Source organism: Numida meleagris, chromosome 3, assembly GCF_002078875.1.
Source record: "Numida meleagris isolate 19003 breed g44 Domestic line chromosome 3, NumMel1.0, whole genome shotgun sequence".
Taxonomy (NCBI): domain Eukaryota; kingdom Metazoa; phylum Chordata; class Aves; order Galliformes; family Numididae; genus Numida; species Numida meleagris.
This window is the reverse complement of record NC_034411.1, coordinates 93,724,124-93,739,885: the sequence shown is the minus strand read 5'-3', so window position 1 is coordinate 93,739,885 and position 15,762 is coordinate 93,724,124. Positions and strand designations below refer to the sequence as shown.

General features: G+C 37.5%; 1 protein-coding gene across 1 annotated transcript in view; it reads left to right on the top strand.

Moving 5' to 3' along the window:
- Window positions 1-15,762, top strand: part of MYT1L (myelin transcription factor 1 like) — a 136,184-nt gene that overhangs the window by 57,239 nt on the left and 63,183 nt on the right. The window contains exons 7-10 of the mRNA XM_021393058.1: window positions 2,324-2,458; window positions 5,031-5,121; window positions 7,335-7,442; window positions 10,616-10,827. Coding sequence (XP_021248733.1) covers window positions 2,324-2,458; window positions 5,031-5,121; window positions 7,335-7,442; window positions 10,616-10,827 — 546 coding nt within the window. The remainder of the gene's footprint in view (window positions 1-2,323; window positions 2,459-5,030; window positions 5,122-7,334; window positions 7,443-10,615; window positions 10,828-15,762) is intronic.

Below are 15,762 nucleotides of genomic sequence, written 5' to 3'. Positions count from 1 at the left end.
GCAATATTTCTCTCCTTTGGCAATAAAGGATTTGCAAAAGAATATCCAGTGTTTTGTAAAAAGTTATGGAAAGTTTAGTGAGATGTCTTCCATTAAAAGCAATGGGAAATTTTGCAAGTACAATTTTATGCAAGTTTTGAAATAATTATGAAGAGTTTACAGCATCTTTTCTGACTCATTAGACCATAAAGGCTACTAAGGATCTGAAACATGCTATAACATTATAGCATAGTCTTGAATACAACAGAGAATTGTCTTGACACTTTAAGATTTAAGCGTCAGGATCCTCAGTTGCTCCAAATTAGAATATCTTCATTAACCTCTGTGGAGCTATGACAACATGGAGTAGCTAAAGTTCCTCTAGTTTAAAGTCTATAAAAAGCCGTTATGGTCTATTAACCATCTACATTTTTTACAGTCCTCAAATATTGTTATATTTACATAGTTTGTATTTCATTTATGTTACCTTTTCATATATCTAATACTTTTATACATTCCAAAGTTCTTGACATGAGGAGTTGCTTAGAATTGTGTATGTATGTAGCTGTGGGCTTGATGTTCTAGTGGTCTCAGCACAGGCCTATTTGGCAAGACCTCTAATCCCTCCTTTGACATTCACTCCTTCTGTGGCCTTGGTTTTAATTTTTTGATCTGTTTCAATTTCCTTAAGTATAAGATTATGGTATTTTCAGGAGTGTTGTGATAACTCTATTGCACTTTGAAGATGGATTTGTATGTACATTTATTATTAAAGAGAGTAAAACAAAGAACTGTACTTTACAGTCAACACACAGGATAAGTAAAATAAAGCTTTCACAATTAGGGATTCCATTTGCAAAAGCTGAGTTTTAAATATTGTATTAAAATTGAAGAATGTATTTAAGACATGGAGAGTCATTTACAATGAGCTAAAGTATTTCGCTAAAATGAAGGCATTTTGGAAGGACTTGGAATGTAAGAGTTTATTTACATAGAACTACCAGAGGGAAATCAAGGAAAAATAAGTCCACAACTGAATATGAGCTGTGGATTCTATTTATTAAAGCTTAAAAAAATGGGTTGTGTGTAAAGATCTGCATGTACTGAAATTGCCACTAATTGCACTGAGGGTTGCATTTGTTAAAGCTGGGATGGCATTTAATGTAAGCAAGATCTTGTGGAAAATGAGTAGCAAAATTTTATTTTCCAGAAAGGAAAGCATAAATCCTGAAGCAAAGCAATGGTGAGAACAGGAAAAAAACTTAAATGAGGATAGCTCCGACTGGGTATTGAAAGGATGCTGAACTGAAAAGAAAAAAAAAAAGGAAAGGGAATATTGGTTGACTTCGAGCCAAAATGGTAGCAGTTAGAGTATCCTGAAGTTTATTCCTTCAGTACTAATGTAAACATTTGTAATAGTCTCAAAGTTTGACAACTGTGGTCAAGATGATGTGTTATGATATGTATCGTGTGCTGGGCTGGAAGGCTAGGAGTGTTATATACAGATGTTCTGTAAAAGGAAACCAGCTGATGAAGTATGCAAGCACATTCTGGTTCAGGATTAATTTCACCAGCAGTTCCACTACTTGGCAGAAAACTTTATCTCGTTGAAAAAAAGTCTCTTCAGACTTTTCATTGATTTGTAGACAGAAGATCCAACAACATTCTAAAAGATCATTAACCTTTTAAAGATACGAATATTCAAGCAGCATATATGCATTTTTGTAATGGCCCAAATTTCCACAGCAAATGTTACATTCTGTAATTCTGATTGCAGTGTTTACCCCACCTTAATCTATTGAAGAGAAAGGTTTATTTACATAATTTATACTGCTGTATAAGGAAGTTAAAGAAAATAGAGTAATCTGCTCAACAAGCCTTGGAAAAGGGATTTATTTGTGCAGAATCTTTGAATCATTATGCTAAAGAGCTGGGTTTGCTACTGTCAGGACATTGAACTTCTGTGACAGTACATTTGTAGACTTTAATACATCAGGCAAGTAAGAGTGTAAAGATGGGAAACTCCAACTAAACAGTTTCCAAATGACCTTATGCCCTTGAGCTGATATTTGCCAGCAGAATATTGATTGACAGTGATATGGCTTTGCTACAAAAAGGTCACTTTCCAATCACTCTGGATGGATATTGCTGTGATCATAGGACTCTGCAGTCTGAAACTGATATAATGGGATGAAAGTGCCAGAACTGTGTTAAGCAGTGGTGTTTTTTTTTCCTCTAGTTTTCTTATGAACATTTACCAAAGAGTAAATGACATGATTAAATGAACCTTCTTACAGAAATGTGGAAAGCATCATTCACTTGACACATTTGTTGTAAATTATAGATCCCTCAAGAACAGAAAAGAAAGAGAGCAAATGTCCTACCCCTGGGTGTGATGGAACTGGCCATGTAACGGGGCTTTACCCCCATCACCGCAGTTTGTCAGGATGCCCACACAAAGATAGGGTCCCTCCAGAAAGTAAGTTCACATTGTTTCATGGAAACTGGGGATAAAACTACAAAGATTTTTCTAGCATGCTTTTAAAACTTTTTATTTTAAAAGTTAATTTTATTTTTCAGTATGGTTTGTCTCAACTTAGTCAATTGTTCTGTGTTACAATTTTTTCCTTTATTCCATCATTTCCATTCTCTACTAACTTTTACACTAAAACTACAACTTTTAAAGCTGTATTCTTTGATTTTAATAATGCTAGGTTATTTATAAATAGATTTATTCAGTCAACAGAATAAAAGGTTTCAAGAAGATGTGCACTGCTTTTACTTCTGCGTGCTGATGTCACATCAACTGTCCCTATTGTCACATACACGAATAATTTTATTTGAAAAACTTGCAACCCCTTTCCTCTGTTGTTGTTGTATGTTAAACACAATTTATCTCAAATTAATTGATATTATTAACAATAACAATTTGGCTATCTACTTAGTTTTAAAACTCAGGATTTTGAGCAATATTCCCCTATCAGTTACACAGGTGGAATTTCCTGTCATGTCAGTGGATTCTGTGCAGAGGAAGTTCACCCACCCAGACATAGATATAACCAGAAGACACAGGGCTCCTTTTTTGGAATTCACCTCCTTGACTGGTAGAAATGGCATAGTTCTCTTGAAGATAATTGCTCTATGCTGCTGTACCCGAGGCAGGCATCTTGCTAAGATCCAGTTGTATTTCACACTAATTTCAAAATGGAGTTATTCTGTTGAATCCTATGGGCCTAAAATCCCTACTGTCCATTAGCACTTACAGACTTATTCTCAACAGATTTTTAAGAGGCTAAAGGAAACAGTAAAGACAGTCAGGGCTGTAATGATCTCCAATTTCCCAGGGAAACTAGATTCTGAAGGACAGGAAAGTGGAAATAGATCAGCACACCAAGAGTAGCATAAATAAGAAGTCTTCTTTCTCCTAGTAGTCTGGCTTCTTCCAGAAGTAATGAGGAAGTGCTGTAGGAAACTTTGCTGCATCTTGATTGATCTCTGAACACAGTAGAACAGATAGATTTATTTCTCTGCTTTGTAAGACCCTGTAAGTTTCTGTTGCTCAAGTATTCTTTCAGTTGCTCAAAGTTCTCTCACTTTTATAAATGGTAAATAAAAAGCTCTGTAGAAGACTATACAAATCAAAGAAGAATATAGCTTTAAACTGTTTGCATGCTCTTGTTCCTACTAAAATGAAAAAGGTGAGCTCATCTTTTTATTTTTTTCCTGTGATGTTGGCCTTGTGAAGCATGTTTTAAGAACAGCTTTGAATAGTAGGAATTTCAGAGTAAAACTGCACCTATACATGTTTTAGTACACTGATGATGGGATGATGATGATGGTTATCATTTAATCAGTATATGTGGTTTAAATTATCAAGTCTCTAAACAGTATTTATTCAGTTTTTTACTCAGTTGAGGAATTTACTGATTCTGTTAGAACTTTTTTTTTGAGCGAGAACTAAATACAGACTTCCAGACTAGTGCTTGAATGAGGAAATAAGAAATTTGCAGGAGTTGGATGGCCTCTTTCCATTGAGTGATGTGTTGTCATCCAGCTCTGAGACGTGGATTCAGATATGTCTCACATAATATGAAACTGTCTAGTGTTACCAAAAAGCTTGTGATAATTTGGAACTTGATAGCTTGAGTTTTGATTCAGAAAAGACCTGCTCTGAGCAGCTGTAGGAGTAAGTTTTCCATCCAGTTTGCAATGGATGCAGATGTTAAACAGTTTACTAACTTAAGCTTGTACCACTTGTTTCTTTTTTTACAAAGGTTGGGTTGGTTTTTTTTTCGGGTTGGTTTTTTTTATTGTTATTTTTTAGTTGTTTTGTTTGTTTTTCTACCATCCCTCAATTTTTTAACTGCTTGTTTTTAATTTTTAGTCTTTTTTAACAAAAATTCTGTCAATTACAGTTTTCAAGTCCGTGGAATATACAAGTTAAAATGAAAGGGCCAATTCTACTCATCATATAGACATATATATCTATGTGGATGCGGGCAGAACTGTGCCCTAGATCAATTGGGCTGTCTTGTAGTTAGAATCAAATTCTAATCAGTGTTACATTGAGGTATATTTCAAATAATCCAGTGTTCCACCAGTATAACTTGAGAGCAGATTTTCATTCTCGAGCTTGATACTGTGTGTATAAAGTCACATATTATGAGTGCATACATTTCCTGGAAGAATTTTTGTAGTCCATAATTTTTTCTGGACTGTTGCTAGCTCACTGTTCACTGTTGAGCAGATCTTTGCTCAGTGTTTTTGTATGAGGATGTCGGAAGTCTTCTGCTTCATTGTTGCACTGGAGACACATTTGATTCTAAGGTTCTGTAGCCTTCATAACTTTCACTGTTGCCCTGTGTTAGAGTAGGGTCACAATACTTACTTCCCTCATCAGGCTTTATTGGCTATGTGTGTCTTGTGTATTTTGAGGAATGCTGGTTGTTAATGAATCCTGCTTTGTTTTAAAATGGTTTCATATATACTGGGATTTGATTTTTTTTTCTTGTTTTCATACTCTGCTGTTTTCTCTTACTCTCCTTGTCAAGTTCTTGCCATGCATGAAAATGTTCTTAAGTGTCCTACACCAGGCTGCACAGGCCGGGGCCACGTAAATAGCAACAGGAATTCCCACCGAAGGTAAGGATGCCATCAATGGACACCAACCTAGAGGGAACAGTGCCTCCAAACTGCAGGCCTTCTAGCAGTCCATGGCAGGGGGGGGAGTGTGAATGTGTGTTCTGTTGTGTTGTTTCTAAGATTGACAGATGGTGCATCATGTGCTTTATCTGCTTTAAAGAGTAATATTTTTTCATGTGTTTTCTGAGAAGGATACGTGTGCATTTGCTTTGGTATGGATGAATTGATCTGCAGAATACATTTCAAGCATCCTTAGCTTTTGGGGTGTTTTTTTTTTGTTGTTGTTGTTGGTTTTTTTGTTTTTTTTTTTTTCTCATTTCTGTTTTGGTATTAGCAGTGATACAAAATGAGTGGTACGACTCCCTTATGGGCATGTCACAGGGAGGCTGAAGGATCTGCCATCATCATCAAGACTAGGGCAGAGTTCTTGTCCTCACACTTCACTCTCTTCAGAGATTATTTTATATTGCATGAAGAATTCCACTCTACTTCTAAAAATGGTTATTTGTCTTCATACATGAAAACAGCATTTTAGGTACACAAGTTAACTTTTCTACTAAAAAAGTAGTTTCAACCCTGAAGTCCTTATTCACATATCAGAAAGATTATGAAAAAGTTTCACTACATTTAAAAATTAGAAGTTAAAAATGTTCAATATAAATAGTGGAAAGAAGATCAAGAAAAAAGGTAACTTTTCTTTACTTTCCAAAAATAGAATCATATAGAAGGGATGCAGTTTCCTTTTAAATTTTTTTAGACAAATAACAAAATTATCAAAATATTGCTATAACTTTTATTAGGTCATAGTTTTCCCACAAAATACAAGATCTTGCTTATTTCTTTACAGTTTAAAAAAAATTCCAGGAAATGTGGGTGGAGAGTAAAAGGATGCAAGGTTTCTATTTAATTCCTTTTCTACTGTTAATTGTAGTGTCAGTGCTTAAGGGACTACACAGTTACTGAATGCTCAGTCTTGTCAAGCTCTGCCTTACAGGAGCCCCATGTATTTACTGCATGCCTCCTGGAAGACTCTTGTGGGTGCCTTACCCTGTACAATAATCTCTGGTACCCCTTTCTTCTCTGTAGTGATGCTGCTGTTAGATGCGGCAAAATTCTTTGAGAAGGCGTTATGGGATTTACTACTGCTTGAAGCAGCATTCACTTCTGGTTGAATATCTACTAGATTATTAGAGGTGTCTGAAAAGAGCATGTCAATAGAAAGCGGCCGCCCTCTGGCATGACTCCAGAGCCCCCTTACCCCTCTGCAGAATTAGGAAACTGAAGAAAGGCCAAAGGGAGCAGTCTGCAGTCTCTGCTCACCTCCTTCTGCAGCTTTTGGGGCATTTTGCTCTGCTTCACTATTTTATTTTTTTTTCCCGTAGAGAAGGGAACATCTGGGAATGCATTGATTTGCCTTTCATTTTCTTTTCCTGTGGAGAACTGCGGTCACATAAGCACGCAATAGTCCATGACAAGGGAAGGATCCCCTCCATTGTCAGGTCACAGGTTTTTACAGCTTCACTAAGAGCACCATCTGCTGGCATCATATACTCATTTTTTACTGTTCTGCATCTTTACCAAAAAAATAAGGCTTATTTTAGTCACTGCAGTAGTATTTCAGCATTTGCAAATCTAATTGAATTTCAAGTGCAGAATTTCCTTTCATGTTATATCATCTATTATTAGAAAACATGCCTTAGTGCTTAAATTTCTTGAACAACCACTAAGTATAATATATTTGAGATGTTGATTTAGAGACCATAGGCCAAATTTTTCACTCATTTATACGACTTGCTGTTGATGGAGCTGAATAAAGCGTGAAGCAGTGCAAAATTTGGCCTATATGGCGTTTAATCATCCTTAGAAGCCATTTCATTGACAACATTTGTAGATTCATAAAGGTCACAAGTCTGCTAACAGAGCTGCACAATAAATTCCAGGTTATATTCTTACTGGTATGCTCACTGGCTGACATCCATAAATAATCTACCCATATACAGTCAGAGAAGAACAGTTCTAAGATCTACCATGTAACTTTGAAAACAGAAGACAGGAAGTCTAGAGAAAATACATATGACCAAAAAGCTTTTGGAAAGTCTTTTCCTTCAGATTCATCCTGATACAGGCTAAGGAGGAGAAGGAGTAATTGGATCAGTGCTATAATGTGAAACTACGCAGGACAAGAAAATTAAATTTCCTTTCTGTAATTGCAGCCTCTCTGGATGTCCTATTGCTGCAGCAGAGAAACTGGCTAAAGCTCAAGAGAAGCATCAGAACTGTGATGTGTCAAAATCAAACCAGGCATCAGATCGGGTTTTAAGGTATTAGAAATCACTATGATACTTATTATTATGCAGAATTCATCACACATTCACCTAATCTGAGAATTTATATTTATATACATTGTATATACATATATATCTCCTTTAAAGAAGAGTTAGAATTAGGGCTTCTGGATCCAATTCTCACAGAGTATATTTCCCACTCAATTTACATGGGGGAGGGTTGGTAATTATTTTGGCAAATACATGTAAAGCTGAAAAGCTCATTTTTGTCTTAGGCATTATTTGGTGTAAAGATGACTGCTGGAGTGCAAAGTCTAAGAACAGTGTGAAAAAAGTTGGTATCTTTTGGGAATAAACTAATATTTACCGGTAAGTCTTGGTTTTTTCAGCAGGCTTTTACTAGTAAATATCAGTTTAAATTAAACCAGAAGCCCTATTTGCATTACCAAAATGGATGTAGACCTTTTTGACAGGACACTTGGAAAAATGATTAATAGAGCTTAGATCCCAAAATAAAGTCAGATGTAGTTCTTTGTTCCTCTACTCACTTCCAGGAAGAATGGAAAGAGAGAAAAATTGTCCTAAATTTTGTATGATCTTGAACCACTTTGACATAATTATACTCCTCATCTTCATCCATATAATATTCTTTATTTATCCAAAGCTATAACTAGCTTTCCACTATTGTCTCCTCTTTTGAGATATATCAGTGGAAAAAATATTGTTTCTAAGGCTGAAGTGTGAAGGGTACATGTAAAAGAACTAGACTTCTGCATGATTATTCCAGGGCTTGTACTGATGATGCCCCAAGAGCTGCAGAATTTCTCTGTGGATACTGCGGTATTTGTGGGCTGGGATAGCTACATCCCTCTCAGCTGTCATAAGGAGCATGGAGGAAGTGCCACGGCTTTAGTTCCCAGCATTTCCTGTTTTTCCCATTAGTTTCTTAGTATTGGATTATTTTCTAGATTTAAAATCTGATAGTGTTGCTTAAAATAAAAGTTTGTATTATCAAGATTTATTTGCATATTCTCTTAAGTTCCATCTAGTCATATTGTGTTTTTTTTTTAAAAAAACAACACTATTTTCATAGAACTAAGAACACAGATCTATTGCTCACATCTGTGGAATTTTTTCTCTAGTGCCTATTGACTTTTTTTCTTTCCTCAGATTGTTTTTGATGTTTTTTTTTTTCTTAACTGCCCCTAATTCACGTTCTTCTACTTTTCATATAGCATCCCAGACAGTTTTCTTAGAGAAAGATTCTTAAAGCCTATTAATAAACAAGACCTTTCAACAGAAAAACATTTTCTCACTGATGGAAAAAGGCAAATACAAAAATGCAGTGGTTTTTATCACTGTTCATTAGAGAGAAGTCACTGAAGTCATACAAAGCCATGCAGACAAGGGAACTGCTCAAAAGCAGCATCCAGTTTGCTGAAAAACTCCCTAGGAAATTGCACTGCAGTCTTACTGTTGCTTGTGAGTGTGCCCTGCGTTTCACATTTTATCAGCAATTCAGATAATGCTTTCATCTTATCTCCTGCTTCCCTTTTACCTTTAAGTCAGTGAAGTATTTGAGAGGAAGAACTTGGAAATTAATTATCATATTTACATGCAGGCAGCTAATAGGGAGACAGTGATGTTCTAAGAGTAAGTCTTGAATATTTGTCTTCATTCCAGTTTCCATCCCACTTGCATTTAAAATTTCTTAAAGAGAAATCAAATTCATAAGGCCTCTGTTCCACAGAAATTTTGGATTTACATTGAATGTACAAGAACTGAATTACCTTTTTTCTTAGCTGAACATGGATTGTCTTGAGGTAGGATCAAAATAATATTTGTATCAGCTCATCGTGTAAATATTCCCTCTGTGTTTTGGAGGACAAAATGTCCAAAGAAGTGAGCAAACATAAATCAAAGGAAATGCTATGACTAATGTGATTTTTTGGGTGATCTTTACATAAATATTCTAAATTATATGAAAATGAATCTATTCAGAAAACATAATATTCAAAATCTAATTCTTACTTGATATCACATTCCATTTTGCCAACCTGCATGATGATTCTTCTGGTCTTGACTGAATTTATGATCTTATGACTATTTCTTCTATTTCCACTGGTTATAAATGCAGTAAAGAAAAAAAAAAAGAAAAAAAAAACCTTGAGAGTATGGTTCTTGATTCCAGCAGAAGCACCTCAGGTGTATTGTTCATCATCTTTACCTCCTGCTAAATGGAATAGGTAGGCAAGCATCACTGCATAGCATCTGCTTTCTATGACCCATTTATATAACACTTTCTTATGTAGGAAAGGTTTCCAGGATCTGACCTTGCCTTGTACATTGAAAGCTGATGACTTCTGTGTCCACATGCGGAAGACGGTGTGACAGTGGAGAAGTTCACTACAGCATTCTTTCACGAAGATTTCACAACTTTCTTCAAGGGCCTGACTGAGATCAGTTAGGACTTCTCCAGACTATCCTCCCTGATCCTAAAGGAAAGAGAAATTTAGCTGATACACTTTTATTCTGTATTCATTCACAGAACTTTCCTTGAGGTATTCATCTGTGTAGCAAGAGTTGCAGCTCCTGCCCGAACCTTGCATTTAAGGGTGGGCAGGACCTGTGAGGCAGCAGCTCAAAGTCTACAGAAATTGTGAGAGTCTCGAGTCTATTTCTCAAGATCAACCTGGAACTATATACTGAAGGATGAAATGAGGCTATCTCCCTTGGAAAACATACAGGAAAACAGCATACAAATCTGCTGAAAAATTTTAGAGGAAACTCCATTAATTAAATTGAGCTTCCAGTGCTATTTTTTTTTTTAACATTTGAAGGAATTTGTTCAAGACTTCTGTCAGTCCACTTGTCCTTTTTTGATTCACCTCCCAAAAGAGAAAATGTTTGCTATGTGATGCAATTACAAGGGGAAAGCAAAACCCTGGGGTACTTTAAAACAGAATTTCAAAATACTTTTAGATACAGGATACATTTAGTTGTATTAGAATTAATTTTGTCTAGGCTTTGTTCGAGAAAATATGTATTGTTTGTCTGCTGAAAATAACCAAACAAAGCAAATGCAATAATATATTGCTGTCTCATGAGTACAAGAAATAACTAAGATTTTCTAATCTGAACTTTAAATTATGCACAAACACAGTAAACTGAACTGCATCTAACAAACTTTACATATCTTTAATTTCTAGGCCCATGTGCTTTGTTAAGCAATTGGAGATCCCTCAGTATGGCTACAGAAACAATGTCCCCACCACCACACCCCGCTCCAACTTGGCCAAGGAACTAGAGAAATACTCTAAGACTACGTTTGAATATAACAGTTATGACAACCATGCCTATGGCAAGAGAGCCATAGCTCCCAAGGTGCAATCCAGGGATATATCCCCCAAAGGATATGATGGTAGGAGGTGCACACTCTTATACATGAGAGACAAATTTGCAGTTAATCATGTTGTTGTATATGTAAACATCATATAAATAAGACGTTTTCATGTTCATATAGTATTATGAGGAATGCTGTCATGTGTAAGTTATTTTTAAAGGCCTTTTTAAAAAGCGTTGTTTTATACGGTGCTTGCTTCACAATTGTTGCACTGACTAAAGAACATCTCCAGCTATTAAGCTCCTGGGATGTGTTGTGATTGCAGTAAAACTAAGTAATAGAGCTAGTTCTTGTGGTGCAGGAGCACTGCATTATGTTGCTATCTGGGAGACCTGGCCTCATGGGTCACATTAGGATTCTCATTTCTGTATGGTAGTTCAAGTAACTCATAAAGATAACATACGTACTCTGTGGGGATGTGGAAGTAGAAAACCTGGATCTCATTGCACTTCAGAAATCTCTGCTACTTACTTAATGAGGCATGTGTGCTCATTTTATCCTTGTGAATACACCTGTTGAGTTCTCTGGAAAACCTCACATTATGTTTAGAATTAGACTGAAAGTGGCTTCAGTTCAGGTGAAGACAATAGTGTCCATCAGGCAACAGGATTTTTATTAGGGGAAGAAAATGAACTACATGATGAAGAATGCAGGATTTGGATTGTAAATTTTGAGGGCATCAAGATTTTTTCACAGCAATACAATTTTTATATATATGTATATTACATGTATCTATGTGATATGTATATAGTAATAAACGTGTCTTTTTTTGTTAAAATCATAGAATCATAGAATGGCCTGGGTTGAAAAGGACCGTCATGATCATCTAGTTTCAACCCTCTCGATGTGTGCGGGGTTGCCAATCACTAGACCAGGCTGCCCAGAGCCACATCCAGTCTGGCCTTGAATACCTCCAGGGATGGGACATCCACAACCTCCTTAGGCAACCTGTTCCAGTGTGTCACCACCCTCTGAGTGAAAAACTTCCTCCTGATATCTAACTTAAACCTCCTCTGTCTTAGTTTAAAACCATTCCCCCTTGTCCTATTGCTATCCACCCATGTAAATAGTCGTACACTCTCCTGTTTGTGTGCTCCCTTCAAGTACTGGAAGGCCACAATGAGGTCTCCCCGGAGCCTTCTCTTCTCCAAGCTAAACAAGCCCAGTTCCCTCAACCTTTCTTCATAGGAGAGGTGCTCCAGCCCTCTGATCATCTTGGTCGCCCTCCTCTGAACTCGTTCCAAGAGCTCTGCATCTTTCTTGTACTGGGGGCCCCAGGCCTGGATGCAGAACTCCAGATGGGGCCTCAGAGGAGCTGAGTAGAGGAGGACAATCACCTCCCTCTCCCTGCTGGCCACTCCTGTTTTAATGCAGCCCAGAACATAGTTGGCCTTTCAGGCTGCATGTGCATACTGCTGGCTCATGTCCAGCTTCTTGTCCACCAGGACCCCCAAGTCCTTCTCCACAGGGCTGCTCTCAAGTACTTCTTCCCCCAGTCTGTACAAATACCTGGGATTGCCCTGGCCCAAGTGCAGCACCTTGCATTTGGCCTTGTTGAACCTCATTAGGTTCTCATGGGCCCATTTCTCCCTCTGGATGGCTTCCCTTCCCTCCAGTGTATCAAGTGCAGTGTTCAGCTTGGTGTCATCTGCAAACCTGCTGAGCGTGCACTTGATGCCATCGTCTATGTCATTGATAAAGATGTTGAAGAGCGCCGGTCCCAAGACTGAGCCTTGGGGGACACCACTTGTGACCAGCCTCCACCCTGACACAGAACCATTGATCACAACCCTTTGGCTGTGTCCAGCCAACCAGTTCTTAATCCACCGAACAGTCCATCCTTCCAATCCAAACCTCTACAATTTAGAGAGAAGTATGTGATGAGGGACCATGTCAAAGGCTTTGCAGAAATCCAGGAAGATGACATCCATCGCCCTTCTCCCGTCCACCGATGCTGTCACCCCATCACAGAAGGCCACCAGATTGGTCAGGCAAAATCTGCCCTTGGTGAAGCCATGTTGGCTGTCTCGGATCACCTCTTTGTCTCGTATGTGCCTTAACATGTCTTCTAGGAGGATCTGCTCCATGATCTTCCCAGGCACAGAGTTGAGGCTTACCACCCTGTAGTTCCACAGGTCATCCTTTCTCCCTTTCTTAAAAATGGGAGCGATGTTTCCCTTTTTCCAGTCACTGGGGACTTCACCATATAGCCATGATTTTGCAGCTTGGCAAGCCATCAGAATATTTTATGCTACTGACTTACTACCATAGGAAATGTCAAGCAGGTTTCAGATTTTTGGTTAGGAAAACAGAAATAAATATCCTATATAAAACAATTTATGCTGTTGCTTGAACACAGACCCTTACATTCAAAAGTAGGCAAGTGAAGAAAGGGCAAATTGATACAGCTCCCACCTTCATATCTCTAATATTTTGGATATTTTATTTTCTCTTAGAATTAACAGACATATTTTTCCACTGTACCAGAAAGGAGAAGAGCTATGAAAGGTGACTTATTTTTGAGTAAAAGTGGCCTTTTTTCTTCTCTCACACACTCATCATATTTGCCTGTGTCAGAGTAAGGGCTTGAGCATTACTAAAGGTAGTGCACTGACTATAACTGCAGTTAATAAGCTGATGATATAAGAACTGTTGCATATATGCTCTGTCTACTCTTGCAGAAGGGCAAGAGTCAGTGTGTTACTAGGGCACCCATGTGTATGGATCTAATTACTGATGTTTGAGCAAGTAATGCATGTTTTCTCTCATTTAAGACCCTATTTCAGCAAAGAATTAGAAAGGAGACTTTATTCCAAATCATCAAAACTTGAAGATACATGTAGCATTAAACAAAAGTTCAACAGCGGTCTTAAATAATGAAATATTAGGGTAATATAGCTATCTTTCTACATTCTCACCTTCCTTTGATATGAATTAGAATTTTACTTTGATTGGGAATCTTTCTGGATTGGGGCAAGCTTGTTTCACTGCTCGGTTATGTAAGCCAGAGGGGACTGAGGGATGCAAAATACACGTGATTCATGCTGGTACAGCATGTGTATGTTATTCTTGAGTACTGAGAAAACGTGATGCCTGTTACAGCTGTAGCAGGTTGTTTGACAAATGAAGGCAAATTTCCAGTGGATTTTCTACATACTACTCCCTCTGCAGGAGGTGGCACATGCTGTAGCTGCATGTGATGTAGGTGTTGTTTGACCAGGCAGATATGCTGACATGATCCCAGGCATCATTTGAGTTTTCGTTTGTACCCAATTGGTGAAATTCATGAAACCTTTAGAATCCCTAGATCTTTAATATTATGTAATCACTCCATCATGTTTGTCTTAAATGGACAAAGGGCTTCAGAGTTCATCAGCTAAAGATGAAGGAAAATCCTGGCACTGACATTCAACAGGAAAAAGATTTTGCTTATAGCTATTGGAAATAGTTGAACATGAAGGCAATTTCAGGAAGAGTCTCTTAACTTAGAAGAGCCACCTTTCCTCAAGAAATTTTGCAGCATTTCTAAGTGATTTCGTAGTTGCGTGTGAAATAGGTTATTAATTATTTGTACTAAGACCATTCTGGAGGTACTGGGTGTAGACTTCTTATGTATGTCAGCACATACACATTTATATGAGAGCAGATTATGTTTTGAAAAGTATTTTCATCTTGAAAATACTGAAAGAAAGCCTAAGTTTTCTGGGGAACTTGCAAGTAAACAGCAGTCTATTTTTTCTGACCATGTAAGATGTGACAAACAGTCTAAGGATATGAAAAATCAATAACTTCATGTTTCAGTCTTATTTTTAATTGTAAGCGAGCATTGTATATTCATCATCAGAGAAAGGCATTATACGTTCAATAAGTGTATGGTCGTGAGTGACAGGAATATAAATATCTCCTTTGTATTGTTTTCTTGATCTTTTTCAGTACGCTTTAACAACAAACAAACAAAAATGGATACTTTGTATTGTGAGATAGAATGCTCCAGTAACTTCTGAAGAATAAGCCCTGGTTGTGTTTGTGTATTTGCTTTATCTTTGATGCCAGGTTCATGGTTTATTGTGGGGTTTATTGGGTCAGTGGTATACAGCAGAAGACATAGAAATAGCTCGACTCAGCAGGCAGGGGTGATAGCAACCCTTCCAGTTTCCCAGATGATGATAGAAACTCTTCTCATTCCACCAATTATGCTGGGGCCTTCTGTCAAAACACTGAGAAAACATTAGGAGTGGGATTCATCTGACCATATTTTGAATTTTATTATTTGTACCACCTATATCTGAACTAGTCACCCTTTTCAAATCCATAGAGGAAGATAGATGCTTCTTTGATGCCATTCATCTCCTCCTGAAGTACACATTTAAAACTCACTAGGTGCATCATTGCCCAAAAGTTCCTAACTTTTTCTATCGCTGATAGAGAAAGCTTGTAGATCAGATACCCGAAATAAGGTGAGGTGAATATCTCATTGTGTGAGTCATAAAAATCATTGAAACTGTAATTAATTTCTGTAATAAGTTCAGTATATAGGCAATACTGAGGACGGGGTTGTCTGAGTAGAGTTAAATTCCATTCAAAATATCAAGGTTTGGTCCTTTAAGTTGTTGAGATCTCTCCCACTCCTCTGTTGTTAATTAGTAAGAGGAGCCCGTAGACTTAGAGATGTTCTCTGTAATTAGCCCCTAGACATGCCTGGTAGGCAGCCAGTATGCTGGATGCAAATACAGCTTAGACTTGTATCGATTATTAATGGAAAAGGTGTTGTCCATGTTTGGTTTCACTGCTGGATCAGAAAGCATAGGTGGACTGGAGAGCTCCAAAACCCGGTGTCACAGAGTTGAGCTGTGTAGCAAGTGGAATAATGTCGTACTGAAACAGTGTAGCTTCCCCTTCATTAGCAATGGACTTGATTTAATTCATTATAAATTGGTGATATTTGTTTCTCCT